The sequence below is a fragment of the Vipera ursinii genome, assembly GCF_947247035.1.
Source record: "Vipera ursinii genome assembly, chromosome: 1".
Taxonomy (NCBI): domain Eukaryota; kingdom Metazoa; phylum Chordata; class Lepidosauria; order Squamata; family Viperidae; genus Vipera; species Vipera ursinii.
In genome coordinates, this window is record NC_139512.1 from 51,188,262 (window position 1) to 51,208,997 (window position 20,736).

General features: G+C 37.7%; 1 protein-coding gene across 1 annotated transcript in view; it reads right to left on the minus strand.

Moving 5' to 3' along the window:
* The window catches only part of TTLL5 (tubulin tyrosine ligase like 5), a 150,415-nt gene that overhangs the window by 14,248 nt on the left and 115,431 nt on the right, over positions 1-20,736 (minus strand). The window contains exon 33 of the mRNA XM_083349082.1: positions 8,042-8,265. Coding sequence (XP_083205208.1) covers positions 8,042-8,265 — 224 coding nt within the window. The remainder of the gene's footprint in view (positions 1-8,041; positions 8,266-20,736) is intronic.

Genomic DNA, 20,736 nt, shown 5'->3' on the forward strand with positions numbered 1-20,736 from the left:
TTTCAAATAGGCCAAAATCTTCGCCATCTCAGCCAGGTCGGAAACCTTTAAAGTCCACTCTTCTATGGTCGGCAGTTCCTCTTTTTTCCAGTACTGACCTATCAAAAGCCTTGCTGCCGTAATTAAATTCAACATCAACTTAGTGTCCACAACTGTAGCATCTGTAATTATTCCCAACAAAAAAAGTTGCGGACAAAACTTTATCCTCTGTTTAAAAATCTTCTGCATGTTCCACCAGACTTTTATCCAAAAGGCCTTAACCTTTTTACAAGTCCACCATATGTGAAAATATGTTGCGTCTTCATCACCGCACCTCCAACATTTAGGCTGATAATTCGGATACATACTTGCAAGCTTTTTAGGATCTAAATGCCATCTATAAAACATTTTGTAAAAATTCTCTCTTAGATTTTGAGCTTGTGTAAATTTTACATTCCTCACCCAAATCTTTTCCCACGTGTCCATTGTAATAACTTCCTGGATGTTTTGGGCCCATTTTATCATACAATCCTTAACAAGTTCTGTTTCTGAATCAATCACTATCAACGCAAGATATATCCGTTTAATATGTGCTGGTCCCTGATTTCTGATTTGCTTTATCAAATTTTCATCAGTCATTGTAAAACCATTTTTCTGGTCTTCTTTCCACCTGGCCCGTAACTGAGTATATTGAAACCAATTTTGAACAACCTTCTCTTCTCGCAAGGGGCTATATGATTTCAAACACCAAACATTTCTTTCCAAGCTTAGGATCTCCTTGTACGTAGTCACATCATGTTTGAAACCAGCATGTATATTTTCTATTGCGTGTTTTGGAATTGCCCACAGTGGTATCTTGCAATCTAGCTTATGTCTATACTTCTTCCAAACTCTCAACAATGCCTGTCTTAAAATATGCACTCTAAACACATTGTCTACCTTCTTGTCATACAGCAAATATGCATGCCAGCCAAACAACAAATCGTGGCCCTCAAGATTTAATAATCTCTCTTGTGTCAAATTAATCCAATCACTTATTCCTACTAATGCAGCAGCTTCATAATATAGTTTAAGATTAGGCATTTTAAGACCACCTCTCTCACGAGTATCCTGTATAATCTTAAGTTTAACTCGTGGCCTTTTCCCTGCCCAAACAAATTTATTGATACCTCGCTGCCATTCCTCCAAATTAGAATCTTTCTTAAGAATCGGTATCATTTGAAATAAGAATAAAAATTTAGGCAGGACATTCATTTTCACTGCTGCGATCCGTCCCAACAAAGACAATTGCAATTTTTCCCAACTCTCCAATTCTTTTTGAATTTTCCCCCATAATTTTTCATAATTATTTTTATATAACTTTGTGTTAGAGGGCGACAAAAGCACCCCCAAATATTTAACCCTTTTAACAATCTCAAATCCAGTTAATCCTTCTAAGAGAGCCTTTTGCGAAACTGTCATATTTTTGGCCAGAATTTTGGTTTTCTGTATATTAACTTTAAATCCAGAAACCTTCCCGTATTGTGTTATTATCTCCATCAGGTCCACAACAGAGTTCTCTGGCTGGGTCACTGTAACAACCAGATCATCTGCGAATGCTCTCAATCTATAATCCTGATCTCTAATTTGTATACCCTTAATTTTTTCCGAATTCCGTATTTTAACCAATAATATCTCTAATGTTAATACAAATAACAAGGGCGATAACGGACACCCTTGCCTTGTGCCCTTCTCAATATTACATGCTTCTGTCAGGCTATTATTAACTATAATTCGGGCAGTTTGTTTTTGATATAATGCCCTAATCGGTTGTAAAAAATTTTCCCCAAAGTCCATTTTATCTAAAACTTTCATCAAAAATTGCCAATTCAATTGATCAAAAGCTTTTTCAGCATCTAGAAAGATTAGCGCCGCAGGGATCTGGTTGTTCCTTTCCAAAAACTCTAACACATCAACTATATGCCTCACATTATTTTTCATTTGCCTACCACTAATAAACCCCGTTTGGTCCCCATGAATCACCTGTTGCAGAACCCTCATCAGTCTATTAGCCAACACCTTAGCAAATATCTTGTAATCTGTATTTAAAAGCGATATCGGTCTATAATTTTTAACTTGAGTAGCATCTTGGTCTTCCTTCGGAATCAAGGAAATAAAAGCTGTTCTCCAAGACGGTGGCACCTTTCCCCCCCCTCTGGATTGTCTGGAACAGTTCCTTTAACGGTTTTATCATCTCTAATTGTAAATTTTTGTAGTAAGCCGCAGTCAAACCATCCGTACCTGGTGCTTTGTCCACCTTCAATTCCTTAATTGCTGTAAAAATTTCTTCTTCTGTAATTAATTGATTAATCTCCTCTTTTTGTACTTGCGTAAGAACCGGGATGCTAGCATTCTCCAAATATATATCAATGTCTTTTTCATTAATCTTCTCCTTAGCATATAATTTAGAATAAAAATCCACAAAAGCATCCTTGATAAGGTCCTGTTGAAACACAACCCTTCCTTTATACTCAATTTTGTCTATATTAGAAGCCCTTTGTTTTTTCCTCAATCTATAAGCTAACCATCTACCTGGTTTGTTAGCGTTGCAAAAAGTATTATGCCTGGCAAACCGCAAATTGGTTGCCACTTGGTCAGCCATTAATTTATCAAATTGTCCTCTTAACAGTTTAATAGCCTCCTTAATCTTCACATCCTCTGAATTCAAAATCAAAGCCTTTTCTTTTTCCTTTATTTCATTCTCCAGTTCTTTCCTCCTAGCTTCCACAGCACGTCTATGTTTATTATTCATATATATCAACACCCCTCTCATATAGGCCTTACTAGCATCCCAAACCATGTCCATAGAGGTGCCCTTATTCATATTAATTTCAAAAAAATCCTTCATCCGCTGTTTGCATTCTTCCACATTTCTCTGATTTCTAAACAAATTCTCATTTACGCGCCACGAGCGCCTATCTCTATTCTCCTTATCAATCTCTAGCCAAACTGGGCTATGATCAGAAATAGTTCTTGCACAAATCTTCACCTTCTTAGTCCTTAAAAAAAATCATTAGTCAACAAAATAAAATCGATCCTGGAAAAAGATTGATGTCTGTCAGAATAAAAAGTATAATCCTTTTCCTGCAAATGTCTCTCGCGCCAAATATCTTGCAGTTCCAAGTCATCCTTCATTTCAAAAAAGGATTTAGGCAGTCTAGCATGACTTGGGACGCGCTTAAAAGCTCCAGCCTTGTCCATCTGTACATCCAAAACACCATTCCAATCCCCCATAAAAATAAAAGATTTATAATCCAACTGGGTAAGCTTTGTATGAAGTAAACTAAAAAAGTCAGCTTGTTGTTGATTAGGAGCATATAATCCAACTAAAAGCGTCTTTTTACCTTCTAGCAGCAACTCTATCATAACGTATCTTCCATGCTTATCTGCTTCAATTAGGTCAGCTGTTAAAGCACTTTTAATATAAACAACTACTCCATTTTTCTTATTCATTGCAGAAGCAACAAATTGCGTGCCCAACCTTGAGTTCAATAAATACTTCTGATCCACAACCCTAATATGCGTTTCTTGCAGACATATAACATCTATCTTGAATTGTTTTAAATATTGAAAAACTTTCTTCCTCTTCTGTGGTGAATTTAGTCCATTAACGTTCCAAGTTAAAAATTTAGTTGCCATGTTCTTGAAATTGTGTTCTTTGTTCTGAATAATTGTTTTCCCCCAAAGAATCTTCCTTCTTCCCTCTTTTGTGCATTTTTAAAGCCAAGCTTTTTCCAGCTTTCCCACACTCTTACATGTCACAGAGTAGAAACCACAAAAACACAATTAAATAAAGTCTGTCCAGGGAGCTGCAAATCTATCTCAAGAAGATAAACATACTCTTTGCCAATATGTGACTACAGCAACCCGGCATCTTCAAATATACATCTTATTGCTTAGCAAGCACAAGAACTCACTGAAATGGCTTGTCACCTGAACTGACACATTCCTCTCCTAAACGGGGGGGGGGGGAATCACCCGTACATTGTCAATTTGATTGGAATGTCCACTTCCCAAAATTACCAAGTATTTATCAAATTTGTTTGAAAGAGGACTCAAAATATGTTGATTAGCAGCCTACCTTATCTCAAAGATCATGATGGCTAAAAGATTTTTAGCATAGCTGACCAGAAAGAGTCCATTGCATTGATTTAAAACAAAATTTTACTGGTTGATAAGGTAGGCATAAATCCAGGATAGATGCCTCCCACTAAATATGTACATATAATGAGGCCAAAGATCTTCTGGCACTCACTGGTGACCCAATTCTTTAACAGTGTGAATCAAGGAAAACAATATATTTAAGTAAGTGTTGAATGAGGGAAGTTGATTTCCCCCAGAAGGGGCTGGTATCATTCTGCATCAGCTAAAATATAAGACCAAAAATCAAATAAACTAATTTTGAAAAAAGAAGCATTTCAGTAAGGAAAGATGCTTTTTAAAAAGGAAAGATACTTTTTTTAACCAAAGATGGTGGTTTGAAATCCTAAAAATGATACAGTAATCCAGGGGGCAAAAATGAAACTGGTGAGTGAAAAGCAGAAACAGTTGCAATGTTCATTGTAACAGTAGAATCCAGTTTTTGGGTACTGTGAAAGACACTGCAGTCTATAGTAAAAATTTTATAGTTAAAATAAATAGTTTAATTATTCCCTCTGGCTGGCTCAGAGAATTTCTTACACAGGATTTCTTAATATTCTAAATAGGTATGATGAAGCAAGTTTGAGAAACCACAGTGAAAAAAAAATCCTTATTATCAACCAAGTAATAAACATGCTTAGATAAAATTGATTTTGAGGGAATTAGTTGCCTGTAAGTATATTGGCACATCGGGACTGTACATGTTTTGGCAACTCTGAAGTATACATATTTTTCTTTCATAGAAAACAAAATTGACTTGCTTATAGGTGAGTAGGAACTGTTCCCATGTCAATATTAACATCAGCTATTGCATTATAAGCACCCGGTTGCAAAGCATATTGTGAAGAAAACACATATATAAAAATTCCATAAAGCTCATCCAGTATCCTAGGTTTGAACTGATATTCTGAATGATAAGTATCCATGAAGCACAAAGATCTCTTGTATTTGTCAAAATGTCAAAGTGTCAAGGAACCTACCAAATACTGGACTTGACGCAGATAATTCCAGACAACCCATCTGTGCAATATTCTTAATATATTTAGCTACCACAAAACTAGCTATAAGATAGCAACCATTTTGTAGCTGGTACATACATTCCACACGTTTGTTGGTTTTTCAGCCACAAGAGGATTGATAGTGATATGGTATCTCCTGTGTGGTACAGCCAAAAATCTTCTTTGTTGTTGTTTTTGTTGGGATAGCGAATGCCCTGTTAAACAACTGTTTGAAGTTATGACTGTGCTGAAAAAGTAACTTTACAACTGCTTCTCACACTTAGAATCGTTGCACTGTCCCCATGGTCATGTGATCAAAATTCGGGCACTTTGCAAATGGTGGATGTTAACAACTGTTGCAACATCCCATGATGCCATGATCATCATTTGCATGCTCAATTGCTGGCTTCCAACAAGAGGCGTGGCAGTAAAATTGCACGTCATGATCACATGATATCTCAACCACTGGGGTGATTTACTTAAGACTGCAACAGAAGTGAGATTCTAAGTCTGTCACAATCACACATCTTTCTTAATGATTACATCACTTAGTGATGGAGTTGCTGGTACCAATTGTGTGGTCATTAAGAGAAGACTACATTATTTTTCATTTGCCTACCACTAATAAACCCCGTTTGGTCCCCATGAATCACCTGTTGCAGAACCCTCATCAATCTATTAGCCAAAACCTTAGCAAATATCTTGTAATCTGTATTTAAAAGCGATATTGGTCTATAATTTTTAACTTGAGTAGCATCTTGGTCTTCCTTCGGAATCAAAGAAATAAAAGCTGTTCTCCAAGACGGTGGCACCTTTCCCCCCCTCTGGATTGTCTGGAACAGTTCCTTTAACGGTTTCATCATCTCTAATTGTAAATTTTTGTAGTAAGCCGCAGACAAACCATCCGTACCTGGTGCTTTATCCACCTTCAATTCCTTAATTGCTGTAAAAATGTCTTCTTCTGTAATTAATTGATTAATCTCCTCTTTTTGTACTTGCGTAAGAACTGGGATGCTAGCATTCTCCAAATATATATCAATGTCTTTTTCATTAATCTTCTCCTTAGCATATAATTTAGAATAAAAATCCACAAAAGCACCCTTGATAAGGTCCTGTTGAAACACAACCCTTCCTTTATACTCAATTTTGTCTATATTAGAAGCCCTTTGTTTTTTCCTCAATCTATAAGCTAACCATCTACCTGGTTTGTTAGCGTTGCAAAAAGTATTATGCCTGGCAAACCGCAAATTGGTTGCCACTTGGTCAGCCATTAATTTATCAAATTGTCCTCTTAACAGTTTAATAGCCTCCTTAGTCTTCACATCCTCTGAATTCAAAATCAAAGCCTTTTCTTTTTCCTTTATTTCATTCTCCAGTTCTTTCCTCCTAGCTTCCACAGCACGTCTATGTTTATTATTCATATATATCAAGACCCCTCTCATGTAGGCCTTGCTAGCATCCCAAACCATATCCATAGAGGTGCCCTTATTCATATTAATTTCAAAAAAATCCTTCATCCGCTGTTTACATTCTTCCACATTTCTCTGATTTCTGAACAAATTCTCATTTACGCGCCACGAGCGCCTGTCTCTATTCTCCTTATCAATCTCTAGCCAAACTGGACTATGATCAGAGATAGTTCTTGCACAAATCTTCACCTTTTTAGTCCTCAAAAAAAATATTTTTTTTTGTGAAAACATATTTTCACATATGGTGGACTTGTAAAAAGGTTAAGGCTTTTTGGATAAAATTCTGGTGGAATATGCAGAAGATTTTTAAACAGAGGATAAAGTTTTGTCCGCAACTTTTTTTGTTGGGAATAATTACAGATGCTACAGTTGTGGACACTAAGTTGATGTTGAATTTAATTACGGCAGCGAGACTTTTGATAGGCCAGTATTGGAAGAAAGAGGAATTGCCGACCATAGAAGAGTGGACTTTAAAGGTTTCCGACCTGGCTGAGATGGCGAAGATTTCGGCCTATTTGAAAGATCACTTGCAAGAACACTATATTATGGAATGGAGAAAATGGATTGAGTTTATCCAGAACAAGTATAGGGTTAAGAAGTTTCATGTAGCGTTTGAATAAGTCTTCTTTCTTTTTTTCTTTTTCTATTTTTGTTTTTCTATATATATTTAATATATATATATATTTATCCTATATAAGCTAGAGAGTGATGGGTTTTAGAGTTTATGGTTGTTAGTATATGGTTGTTTATGATTGTTTTTTTTTATATACCTTGTATTTAGCTCTGGGAAGTCGGGGGGGAGGGGGGAGAGGTAGGGGGGGAGGGAGAAGGGAGGGGAAGGGGGGATTTTTAAAGGAAAAATTGTATGTTAAAACTTTTTAATAAAAAAAAAGAGAAGACTACCTGTAGTAGAAAGCCACAAAACAACTGAATGTAAAAAAAAGCCAGATTCCACTTTAATAATCTTTTTTTAAAAAGGATAACAAATTTATCAGATAATAGTAACTTAAGAGTCATGCAACTGAAATAACTTAAAAGTTAAATAGGTACATACATACTTACATTCATAATTAAATACAACTATAATCAATCTTTCAGAAAGCAATTATTACAATATGTTAAGACCAAAGTTTAGAAATCTGCAAAGTACAAATGTACAAAAACATCAAGCATTTATAAATTAATGTAACTCTTTGTTGTAACATGCAGAGGTAATAAAAAATCCACCATATTCAGGAAATAAACTATATTATCTATTGTTAAAATCATCTAGTACAAATCCCAGATCCAATTGGATTCCTTAGTTCAGCGTCGAAACTTCCTCATATCCACAAGAAGAAATCAGGGACCCTTGCAAGTTAACCTTTATTCACCTAAAATTTCAGGACTACTTCGGATTAAGGAATACAAACTTACTTGGATATTCTCTGAGATGCTACTTTCCTGATATTGACTGGGGGCTTAGGGACCAAATGTGAAGATGCACTCTTGGATGACATCACTTTGTGCAGACCAGATGCATTCTGGACTTCAGAAATGGAACTTGATCCTCTGCGACTACAAGAACTAGATGACAAGGCTGTAGAACTCAGACTGGATGCAGAACTGATATTGGATGTAGGGAAGCTGGCAAACAAAGCCTAGTAGAAAAAGGGGGGGGCAAGAATTTATTTTTTATGACTAATAGAACTGTTCATACGATTAGATTTCTGCTTCTGGAAATAATAAAATCGTTGTTTTTGTACAATACTAATTTCACAGTTCCTTGTATAATGGAGAAATGGTTGAATGTGTAACCTTCCTGTTGTACAAGCCTTGCTTAGCTCTGTGAGTGTTTCTGCAGACAGACAAGCAGCTCTATCACCCAGTGGGGAGAGTCAACAAAGCAACCTTTAACAGCATAATTGTCAAGAGGCTACGGAAAGGTCAGAACTGTTTTTCTTGGGGGCCCGCAGATATTTCCCCCCCCCAAAAAAGTTGTTTCTTTGTTTTGCTTTCTGGCTGCTATGTGCTCCAATCAGCATACACGGACGGGGATCTAACACTAACCCAGTCTTGGATTCACCCTGCTGTGGTCTCTTATAAGAGATGCTGCGGAGACAGGGGAAGCTACTTTTGCGGGGGTGGGGGGGGAGAGATAGAAACGTTGAAAACTCTTGATTATAGAGAAAAGATTGACCTGAGTGAATATTTCAGCAAATACAAACTATTTATTTATTTATTTATTTTATTACATTTCTATACCGCCCTTTCCCTAAGGACTCAGGGCGGTTTACAGGGTAATTAAAAAACCTAAATACAAAAGTTAAAACAGATTTAAAAAGAAAAAATTGTATGTGCCCCTGTCAAACTAAACTGAACTAAAAACCTTAATCAGGCATGAATCAGCTGTAATTTGAGATGGAAGACAAAGGAAATTCAGACAGATCTCCCTAGCAGTAGTTTAAAATCCAAAAATCTGTACTGTTTTTCTAGGTGGAGAAAACCTAGAAAAACCAGAGAAATCAGAAACTTGTTGATGGCTGAAGTAATGCGTTTTCTCGTAGATGATGCTGGATGACAGTCCTGGATAACAAAAGAGGCATCTGAAGGTCAGCAAATATAAACTTCGTCTAGCATAGAAAAGTGCAATGAATGCATCTGAAGGAATCACTGAGAGCTGTTGAATGTACAGTGAGCCAAATAATTTGTACACAGTAGCATGAGTTGTGTCGTATTCAATATAAACATTTCCAACAAGCACTAGGATTTCTATAGGGTTATTTGTGTGGTTTTAAATTCCATTATTTCCCATGTGAAAAATATTATAGGCCTTATTATTCAGATGTACACATTAGACACAGACTTAGAGATGGAACAAGATCTCAAGAGAACATATGATCTTACCAGCTAGAATGAATTTTCCCAACAATCAGTAAATGCTATTTGTGAATTATTAGAAGCTCAATACAATTTCAATGTAATTCAAGTCACAAAGAATACAGCCATTACTTTTATTTCACATATACATGTGTGTGTGTGTGTACGTATGTGTATATATATGTATATGTGTATATGTATATATACACATACAGATACACAGATACACACACACACACAGAGAGAGAGCTTTTTTTCCTCATAGAACGCTCAGAACGGAGTTCTGGCACCTTTTTTGGATGGAACCTTGTAGGGTAGGCAAGGCGGTTTGTATGACATGTGTGAGTTTGGCACCGTTTTTTTTAACAAAAAAGCACTATATACATAGTTATTCATTGTACCAATATTTCTCATTTGAAAACAGTCAAACTTTTCTCACATTGCATGAATCAAGATAACCAAAATCAAAGCTTAAATTTACATAAAGACCAGGTATGTATCTGGCTGCGCATCTCCCAAGCAAGTAATTTTGGGTTATGTAGAACTAAAACAATAAATATCTAATATCTTTGCCATTAACAAATAATATAACATTTAAAACAATAAAAACACTTAAAGCAAGAATAATAGACAAAGGGATGTTAATAGTAATATGGGCACCTCACTAGTTCACCCATCCCCTGCTGATTTTACCAGGTCTTCAGGGAGTTTTGGAAGCTTAGAAACAACGAAAGTATGCTTACCTTGGGCGGGGCGGGGGGGAATGATTCCACAGCACAGGGCCGCTGCAGAAAAAGGCCTGCTGCCTAGGCACCAAATATAATTCCCTAGATGACTGACTCCGTAATATGCCCATTCTGTTAAATCTGGTAGATGAAATTGGGCAATGATGGCCCCCCCAAACAATACAGTCCCATGTCAAGTAGGGCTTGAAGGTCAACACCAACACCTTGAATTGGACCTGGAAACAAACTAGTAACCAATGCAGCTTGTGCTGCAGAGATGTAATGTGTGCTGTACAAAAAACATATAACTGCTCATGCCACGGCATCTTCCACCAGCTGAAGTTTCCAGATATTCCTCAAGGGCAGTCCCATGTAGAGTGCCCCTCAACAGTTCAAATAGAATTTGTCCAAGGCATGAGTGACCATGAGTAAGGCCACTTGATCCAGGAACAAGTGCAATTGATGCACGATATACCACTTGCTTATCAAGCAGGACTCATGAATACTTGAGGACCTTCAGATTGCAGATTGTTTTGGACAGTGCAACCCCATCCAGCACCAGAAAGTTATAATTCTAGAACCAGAGGGCCCCCAAATCCCAAACCATTCAGTCTTGCCAGGATTTGGATGAAACCTGTTGTTTCCCATCCAGAAGCAAAGATGTACGGGCTGGTGTTATCAACATACTGATATCCTCACTGTCTAGCAATGGATAACTTCACCCAGCAGTCCCATGTAGTTGTTAAACAGAAGAGGGAAGAGCATCAATCCCTGAAGAACCCCAGAATGGGGGCCAGGGGCAGAATCTTTCCTCCCTGATCACCATGGACTGGAATCAACTCCAGAGAAAGGAAGTGAACCAGAACAAACTCATGCCACTCACCCCAATCCTCCAAGTTGATCCAGAAGGATACCATGGTCGATGGTATCGGAAGCCACCAAGAGGTCAAATAAGGCAAGGATCCCACCCAAGCCAGAGATCATTCAAAAGTATTACTAATGCTTTTGAAGTGAGAAATGAAAATTGAAATGAAAAAGGTAGAAATTCCCTACCACCTTCTTGACAAAATAGAAAGGGGATGATCTATGTACACTGCAATATATAACTAACTGGGAAATGGTGTGGGAAAGATAAGATAAAAATCTAATTAATAGAAATATAAGTTTAGTATGTATTATGAGCCCTGTGTGTAAAGCATTAAGTATTTCAAGAATTTGGCAACCAGATAACAAGTATGGAGCACCATCCTATTTCTTTCATCATGATTAAACATTTACCATTTATCATTTGTTATAAAAGCATTTATCATTTGAATAGTTCTTTGCTGTGTGCATCTAGGTTTGAAACAGGAAGTCATATAGACGTTAGGCCAAATCAGACAATTCGTTTCTTTACTGTTTTCTAACAAATCATCTTAGATCAATGAAATCAGGCCAACACATTTGAGTGAGCCATGGCCACATTTTTCCACAGTTTCAGTCAGTCAAAGACTGCTTAAGGGAGGGAAGAAAGGCCTAGCAAATTATTGTTAGGCAAATTAAATCAAGTTACTAAACCTGGCAACAGGATCTGTAATTTTTTTTAAAGAATGTTTCTTTATTTGTGTTGAAGAAATTGTTTTCTTGAAGAATAATTGATACTAGGTTGAAAATAGTGCTATGGGATTGTTTTAACAGCACCTATATAAGCTACAAATTGCCACACATACATATTGTATTTCAAAGCCAGAACAAACCCTGCTTATACTCAGAAACATTCACAAAATTGCATGTGTGTATGTATACCAATTTTCTGAAATATGACCAAATGATTAATCTAATTTAATCGTTTGGCCAGTAACAGCCACCTTCTCCCACACACTCTTGAGCAAGAAATCTTTAAAATGTCTGTTAGAATAGATAAATATTAAGAAATCATTACAGTTTGCACAATGTTGGTTCTGTGACTTTTTCAAACCACCATTTACACAAATAACAGCTCGTAATACGCTGTACATGGCACCATTCAATATAATGAAATACCAAAAAATCAAATCAAATCAAATCAAAAATCAATAACAACCCACTAGCATTCAGGCAGCAGGAAAAGAACTGAAAATCTCATTTCCTATCATCCTGTGAACCAAAACATAATTGTCTCTGTATTCCAAAGCCAAAAACCATGCACAGGATTTTGATTCTCCTGCTAAAGAAAAGTCTCCGGTCTTTGTCACCTCAATTCATTTTGCAAAGATAACTCAATATTATTATTATTATTAATTTTATTTGTATACCGCCCTTCTCCCAAAGGACTCAGGGCGGTGAACAGGGCAGTACATATTAAAAGACAAAATACAAAAATTAAAAGAGATTAAACAAAATGCCCACAGCTCTTACAATAAGTTAAAACACATTAAAAATAATAAAACCCAACCCCATCCCATCAGGCCAGGCCAGCTTGTTCGAAGAGATAAGTCTTTAGATCGCGCCGGAAGGAGCGCAGGTCGGAAGTAGACAGAACATTTGGAAGTAGACAGAACAAGTTACAAATTGTTTGAACCTTGCAATAACTCTATGGAAATAACTGGAATTATTATTTGAGAAAGTAAGTTAGCATCTCACCCTAGAAGACCTAAACAGATGACAATCCATGTCTTTGACCTTCACCTTACAAAACTCCCCTTTTATGTTGTAAACATTTGATTGAGAGTGTTTTCCTTTGAGGGTTCCTGTTCAGCAATAAAAGCTAATAAATATTCTGATGCTTCAAGATTTTGGTGGTCTGTTTGAAGGAGGGCTAAGTAATCTGGGGACCAGTCAGTGAAGGGTTTTCTCAATTAAGGTTCTCACTGTCCAAGCCATTATGATTAATGGTTGGATACATCAGGCTCTGTAGTTCGGTAATATCCAGAGCCCTTCTTCCTCATTCCTGTTTTAAAGGAAGTGGCAGAGATCAAATGCTGAGAACTTGGAACTGGATGAGAGAGATCTGGCTCAGTGTTTACAGTTTCTTGTACAATTGTAGCTTCCTCTGTATCTGTAGTTTTCTTTTCTTTTTGTTGATGTTAAAGGAGAGCCTCAGATACAGAGAGTCCTTGACTTACAACAGTACATTTAGTGACCCTTCAATGTTGCAACAGCACTGAACAAAGTGATTTATGACTGTTTTCACACTAACAACCATTGCAACATCTCCACGATCAAAACTCCAATGCTTGGCAACTGGGTTCATATTTATGACGGTTACATGTCGGAGTCATGTGTGACCTTCTGATGAGCAAAGTGAATGGGGAAGCCAGGTTCACTTAACAACCATGTTACTAACTTAACAGCTGCAGTGATTCACTTGATAACTGTGGTAAGAAAGGTCATAAAATGGGGCAAAATTCACTTAACTGTCTCACTTAGCAACAGAAATGCTGGGCTCAATTGTGGTCGTAAGTCGAGGATTACCTGTATCTGTCAGAATTCATTCTTCCTCTCTCTCACTTCCCCATAAAGACAGTAATTATTGGGCCATCACCCTAAATGGATCAGTCTGGAGCTAGGTTCTTAATAGCAGAACAAGCATGTAAGCTGCTATGTTCTAAACAGAAAGCCAAATTCTTCCTCCGCTAGACTCTTCTCTTTATGACTGAATCTTTTCTGAAGCTTCAAAGTAGTTGCAGGCATCTACAAAAATCTCCTCCAAGTTAGATCATGCTAGCAGTTATGTTTTGTTTAGAAACATGTTTCTCTTCTTCTCTCCAACCAGAGAGGGAATTGATCATTGTGGCTCATCCAGCATCTCATTTCAGCCAGGATACAAGGAGGTGGCAATGAACAATATACCTTCTTTCAATTACTTGGGGGGGGGGGAGAGGGGTGTTGGTACTTTTCCATTCCATCTCTAAGTCTCAGTAATGTTGAAATTCCACTCAGGTTTTCTCAAAGAGAGATCAGTGAAAAAATAATTTGTTCATCAGTTGTAAAGGGAAAAATATGAAGGGACACAAAATTTTGAACGTGTATAGAAAGATATCTGTATGTGATAAAGACATATAGAATATACATGTCAACACTGCTAACATCAAATGTTATTGCTTGACAAGAGATGAAGAAGTAGCTATTTCATATGTTAAACTTGTATATTGCTTTAAGACTTGTGTATTGCTTTAGTTTAAAGTTGGGAGGAGGGAAGAATAGGAATGCACTTTCAAGGCCATTTGTCTCTCTAAAGATAAATAAGGCTTTGGCGGTTCTTCTAACAGAAGGGAAACTGATTCTTTAAATTAATTGGAGAATATGATTAATGACAAAATTAGAAAGGTGGAGAATTGTGTTTTAATATATTGTGCAAGGGGTGGAGATTTCAGATTCCAGCTTCCTTCGAGCAAGCATTTGCCGGTGTATTAGGCTAATAAAGGACTTTCAAGGTAAACAATGCCTCAGAGTCACTTGAAAAGCCCATACGTCGGAACTTGATAATACATTGTTCAAGAAAATGCAAAAATATACATATATCTCTAGGTATTTTTTTCTCTAGATTGTAAAGATCACCACCAAGTCAAATTATTTTGGAAGGAAATTGGAGAAAAGATTACTATTGATTGGACAGTAATTGGAAGGTATTAGAAGGTACCGTTTCCTCATACACATTCTTAACCAATATACAGCACAGCATTATTTTTTATTTTATTTTATTATTATTATTATTATTATTATTATTATTATTATTATTATTATTATTATTATTATTATTATTATTATTATTATGACTTATATCCCGCCCTATCTCCTGAAGGACTCAGGGCGGCTAACAACAATAACATATAATAAGTACAGAAATTAAGATAAAATTAAAATTAAAGTCATCTGTGCAATAAATTAAAATTAAAAATTAAAAATAAACTAAAAATTGTAAACATAATTAAAATGCCTGTCAGTCCAGGTCAGCCAGGTGGAAAAGGAGTGTTTTGAGGCCGCATGCTTTATCAGAAAAATATTTTTTGTCTTAGTGAGGAAATTCTTCTAACTAACACTATCATCTTGCCTGAGTAATAACATGGACTCTATATGCTTTGATTGACAACTTCTACTTAATTATCTTTGTTTTTAGAGTGCTGTGCATTGTATCTTTAATTAAATCTCTATTGGTGAGTTGTATCCAGTCTCTCAAGCTTGGATCTCTCAAGTTGCTTTGAACACAATCACACATTTTATGTGGCGTCCCACTTGGTCCTTATTCGAAGTATCATTAGAGTTTAATAAGCATTAACAACAAATTACATAATAAGACTATGAGTGAAAATACAGCTTCTAGAATAAAGAAAAAATAGCATAACAGATCTAGTACAAGAAAAATAATCTCCCAAGCAGATTTTTGCTCCCAAGAAGCAAAACAAACAAACAAAAAGCTTCTGCACTTTTTATTCATAGGGAAGGATCACCATCCAATGTTCCAAAGTTTAAAACTTCCAAAGATTCAAGCACTTCAGTATTTATGTACAGCATGTCTGGAATTGCCTGTGTGCATGTTTATTTCTTTGCACTAATATAATCCTGAGGGGATCTGACAATTTGTTAGATTTTTAGTGCCTCTAGGAAATTATCTCAGCTTTCTCATTTGTACTACATGGACTACCATTCCCAGAACTTCCAATCAGCAAGGCCAATAAATTTTCAAAAGCGGCAGGCTATATAAGACTAATGAGTAATTCAGTCGATAAAGAAGTAAAAATTAAAGATTTCAGGATTAACAGTCTAGAATTACAATCCTAAAGATCTACCTTCATATGCCAAACATTGAATCAATTATCATTTTCATACAAAACATATGCTCTAAAATCGAGTTAAACATCTTCCTGTATAGCAAGCTTTATCTTAAATGCTTTAAAAACCAAAACTCTGGGACAGGCATAATACACAGTCCCTTTTCTTGGCAAAAGATGTGTAAAAAAACTGAGGAGAAAAACCATGATTTTAAAGGCTTATTAACAAAGCAATCCAGCAATCCCCTTTTCCCAGATAACCTTAGAGAGAGCAAGTTCTTCCTGCTTCAAGAATGTAAATCAACAATTCTTAGGAATACTATCTATCTCAGATGGCATGCAAAATTTATGAAGATGTATGTCATACACACTATACAGATACTCTTTGAAGATCACGGATTCATGAAGAAAAAAGAAGCAAGAAAATAAACAGAAAGAAGACTCAAACTGAAGAACAGAACGAACCAGAAGTTCCTAAACTATGAACCGCAGAAGCCAGATCCAATTCCTTCTTCTCAGCTGTTACACTAAAAATATATTTAATACATTCCTGGCGTGACTGTTGTATGTGGCCTACAAAAGTAATTTCCAAAGAAAGTTATAGCAGAGGGAGACAAAGACAAAAGAACCAGAAAGTAAAGAACCAAAGACAGTGAAACAAAAGGGATGGGCAAAAAATAAAGACAGTATATAAAAAGCTTGCTGTATACAGTTCCAGAGTAATCAAGAATATTAACTATTTTAAAACAGTTATTAATAACTAAAACATGACTGTATTCTTTTATTCTGATAGTGCAGAACCCTCTCTTTTAATTGAAATAGACAATAATGAGAAACAAAACATGTGGGAGGGAACGGTCCCACTTCTCTTGAAGGAGATGGCTGTTTGCCCCCTCTTTCAGAGAACACTGCTAGACCTAAGCAGGGGTGTCAAACTCAATTTCATTGAGGGCCGCATCAGCATTGCGGTTGCCCTCAAGGGGCCGGGTGGGCATGGCCAGGGTGGGTGTGGCCTACTGGATGGGCGTGGCTAGTTTGTATGGCCTACTGTGTGGGCGTGGCCAGCTCTACATCGTTCGCATCAAGGGTGCCTATGGGGGCCTGGGCAGGAGTGGGACAGATCTGAGGGTCTCTGGCAGAAGGAGGGTCTCTGGGCCAGGGCCAAGGCAGTGGGGGCCGTTCCCTCGCTGTTTCCAGGATGGCTTCGCGGGCCACATGAAACCACTTTGCGGGCCGGATCTGGCCCCCGGGCCTTGTGTTTGACATGTCTGACCTAGTGGATCTGGACAATTTTCAGGTTGCCAATGATACCCAGTTCATATCTGCATGCTGGACTAACCAAGCAATTCTGCCAAGGTCCATTCACCATGCCTGGAGGCTGTGAAGGTCTGGATGGGGAGGAGCAGGCTTCGGAAAATCCAGGCAAGACTAAGTACTTGTGGGTTTTAAGCCCCACTCCCACTTTAGTAGATTTTCCACCTTGGGGATGCACTTCCCCAATCAGAGTTAGTGTGCACTTTGGCAGACTTCCTGGACCCATGGCTCCTACTCTACCTGGACCCATGACCTGGTGGTTTTTTTTTTTTTACAGGTTCAGCTTCTGCACCAATTGTACGTTTTTTTGCACCAGCAGGCCGTGTCCATGGTGACTCATGTCTTAGTCACCTCCCAATTCTACATGAAAACATTTGTTATATACTTAATATTTAAGTGGTATTTCAGGAAGAAATCATATGTTTAAAATGAGGAAGGTCCATAAGCACAACTATTTAGGTAAGCACCATGCTTAATTTCCTAAGAAGACTTGTCACAGAATATTTTCCTAACAGGAACAAGAGTACCCTATTATTCAAATGACCAATTAATTCACTGTAAAATAATACTTCATTTTAGCGTGTATGTGTGTGTTGTTTTAATTATACACATCTAAATTAGCATCTATAATTTTCAAATGCAAAACTGTTCCTGAATTGAAAATCCATGCTAATTAATATCATGCAAGAAAAAAACAGCACGAAAGTTTTAATAGGAGTTGCTTACAAACTGTTCTGTAAGCATTCACTCACATAGGAATTGCCATTATTATAGTCCAAAGAACTGAGATCAATACACAGCTATGCGGCGTAAGGTACCAGAACATAGGGAGGAGCACGAGAAGACTCAAATTCTGTCCTTGTTCAAACATATTATGGGTAAGACTGCTAAATCTATTCTAGTTCATTTGAAGGGCAGAGATATCAGACCGAAAACAAAATACATATTGTCAAGACAATGTTATTTTGTTGTTGTTGCAACATTTGGCTCTGAAAGACTGAAGAATGGAAAAACTGATGTCTTTGAACTGAAGCGCTGACAAAACCTGTTGAGAGAACCTTAGAATCCAAGAACAAATCCCTCTCGATGCTAGAGGAAGAAAAACCAGGCAACTCCCTGGAAGCCCTAATGATGACGCTACAGCTGAAGTAGTTTGGACACGTAACATTTGGGGAAGGCAAGAGTCACTGAAGACTAACCCTGACTAACCCTTGGAAAAACGGAAGGAAACTGAAAAAGGCCGATAGAAGATGGGATGGCTAGAGTTTACTACTTGTGGCACAAACATGAGCTTTCAAGAACTCAAGAGAAGCAGTGGTTGACAAATAATCCTGTCAAAATTTATTTATTTATTTTAAAACATTTATACAGCTGCCCAACTTAGAACCAAATCTGGGCATACCCTAACCCAGGGGTAGGCAACCTCAGCTCTGTTATGACTCGTGGACTTCAACTCCCAGAATTCCTGAGCCAGCCAAGCTGGCTCAGGAATTCTGGGAGTTGAAGTCCACGAGTCATAACAGAGCCGAGGTTGCCTACCCCTGCCCTAATCAAAAGTTAAAACAGCAGAAAAACCATTGCACTATAAAAACATAAAAACCATGGAACTATAAAAATAAATACAATAAAAACAAAAACCTGGCACCAAACCAACCTTTTGATGTGCAGTCATCTAACCTTATACAGCAGGGGTGTCAAACTCAATTTCATTGAGGGCCACATCAGCATTGCGGTTGCCCTCAAGGGGCCGGGTGGGTATGGCCTGGGTGGGTGTGGCCTACTGGGTGGGTGTGGCTAAAGTGCGTATGGCCTACTGGGTGGGCATGGCCAGCTCTACATCGTTTGCATCAAGGGTGCCTATGGGGGCCTGGGCAGGAGTGGGACAGATCTGAGGGTCTCTGGTAGAAGGAGAGTCTCTGGGCCAGGGCTAAGGCAGTGGGGGCCGTTCCCTCACTGTTTCCAGGATGGCTTCGCGGGCCACATGAAACCACTTCGCGGGCCGGATCTGGCCCCCGGGCCTTGTGTTTGACATGTCTGTTATACAGCCTTTGAGGGAGTGGGGAGAAAGCTTTAAGGAAGGCTAGGAGTATAGAGGCCCGCTGAACTTCAGGGGATGAGTGTTCGATAGGGTATAGGGCTGTCACGGAAAAGGCATGCTTCCTAGCTCCCCTCAGTGGCAATATTTGATGGGAACTAAGGGAAGGAACCAGGAGTGTACCAACCCTATCTGATCTGGTAGGGCAGAAGTCTTTAGGGATAGGAGGTTCCACAGATAACCTGGCCCCCATGCAGCAGATGAAGAAAACCTGGTATTGACTGAGTGAATGGGAAAACGTACACAAATTAGTTAGGCAGACATTTGTTTCTTATTCCCTAAGGTTAACAGGAAATATATCAGTAAACTTGCTGATTATTGAGGGCAGGGAATATCCGGTTGTAATCCAGTTGTTGTTGTTTTTTTTTTTACATTTAAATCGTTTCAATCTTTTATTGCTCCAGGGGCAAAGAGAGAGCTTCTGCATTAAAGCCCCTTTTCTTTAATAATGGAAACTTCAGTGTTTCCTGAGCCTGAGATGTGGCAATGATCTTTATAAGTCTGCCACAGGACGTCTGTGCTCAGAGGGACTGGAAGAGGGAGCGTAGGAGATGCAAACAGAAGCTTAACAAAGGATCACTTGAAGAGAAACTCCTGAGTAATGGCTTTGCCCCAAGCCAAGAACAACATCATCTCCATGTCAGCAATTAAAAGAGCCAGGCATCATGGCCCCCTTCACACAAGTTAACTTACAAGGTTAGCCAAGCAGAGTCCCCTTGCACAGACATTAAAAACATGCTTAGTATTTCTTTTTCAGTAAAAGTTGGAAAGAGCTGAAAATGAAGGGAGAAGCTATATGAGCAGACCTCATAGCCATTGTCAATCTATTGGAGGTTTCTTTTTTTTCCCCTTAGCAGTTTTCTGTCCAAAATGTTTTAGGAAACCACAACAGGAGCTAATTTTTGGCTTTCTTCTGTACCTAATGCTCGCAGTTTGGGGTAAAGGATTTTTGAAAACATAAAGCTAAGAAAGTATGCTAGAAAAACCATATATTTGCACAACAGATTCAAGTATGATATCATAAAGAACAAAGCAATTATTGTGCCATATTTGCTACATGGAAATAAATTGTGCGGTGTTAGGCTTTAGGTAAAGTTACTATTTATTACAGTAAGGCTAGCTAATATGAAGGGTAATGTTCATTATTCTAGGTACAATGAAAAAACATGCTAATAAAATACTTAGTATATTTAGTAATATATTTCCCAAGCTTTTAAGTTATTAAAGCTAAACTAATAAATGAAAGCAATTAGACAGACTGGAAATATATTGGGGAAGAAAACCTATGTTTATAATAGTGATTAAGGTGCTGGATTAGGAGTCAAGGGATCCAGGATCCACTCTGCCTTTAACAAAGAAGCCCACTAGATGACTTTGGACTAGTCCTGC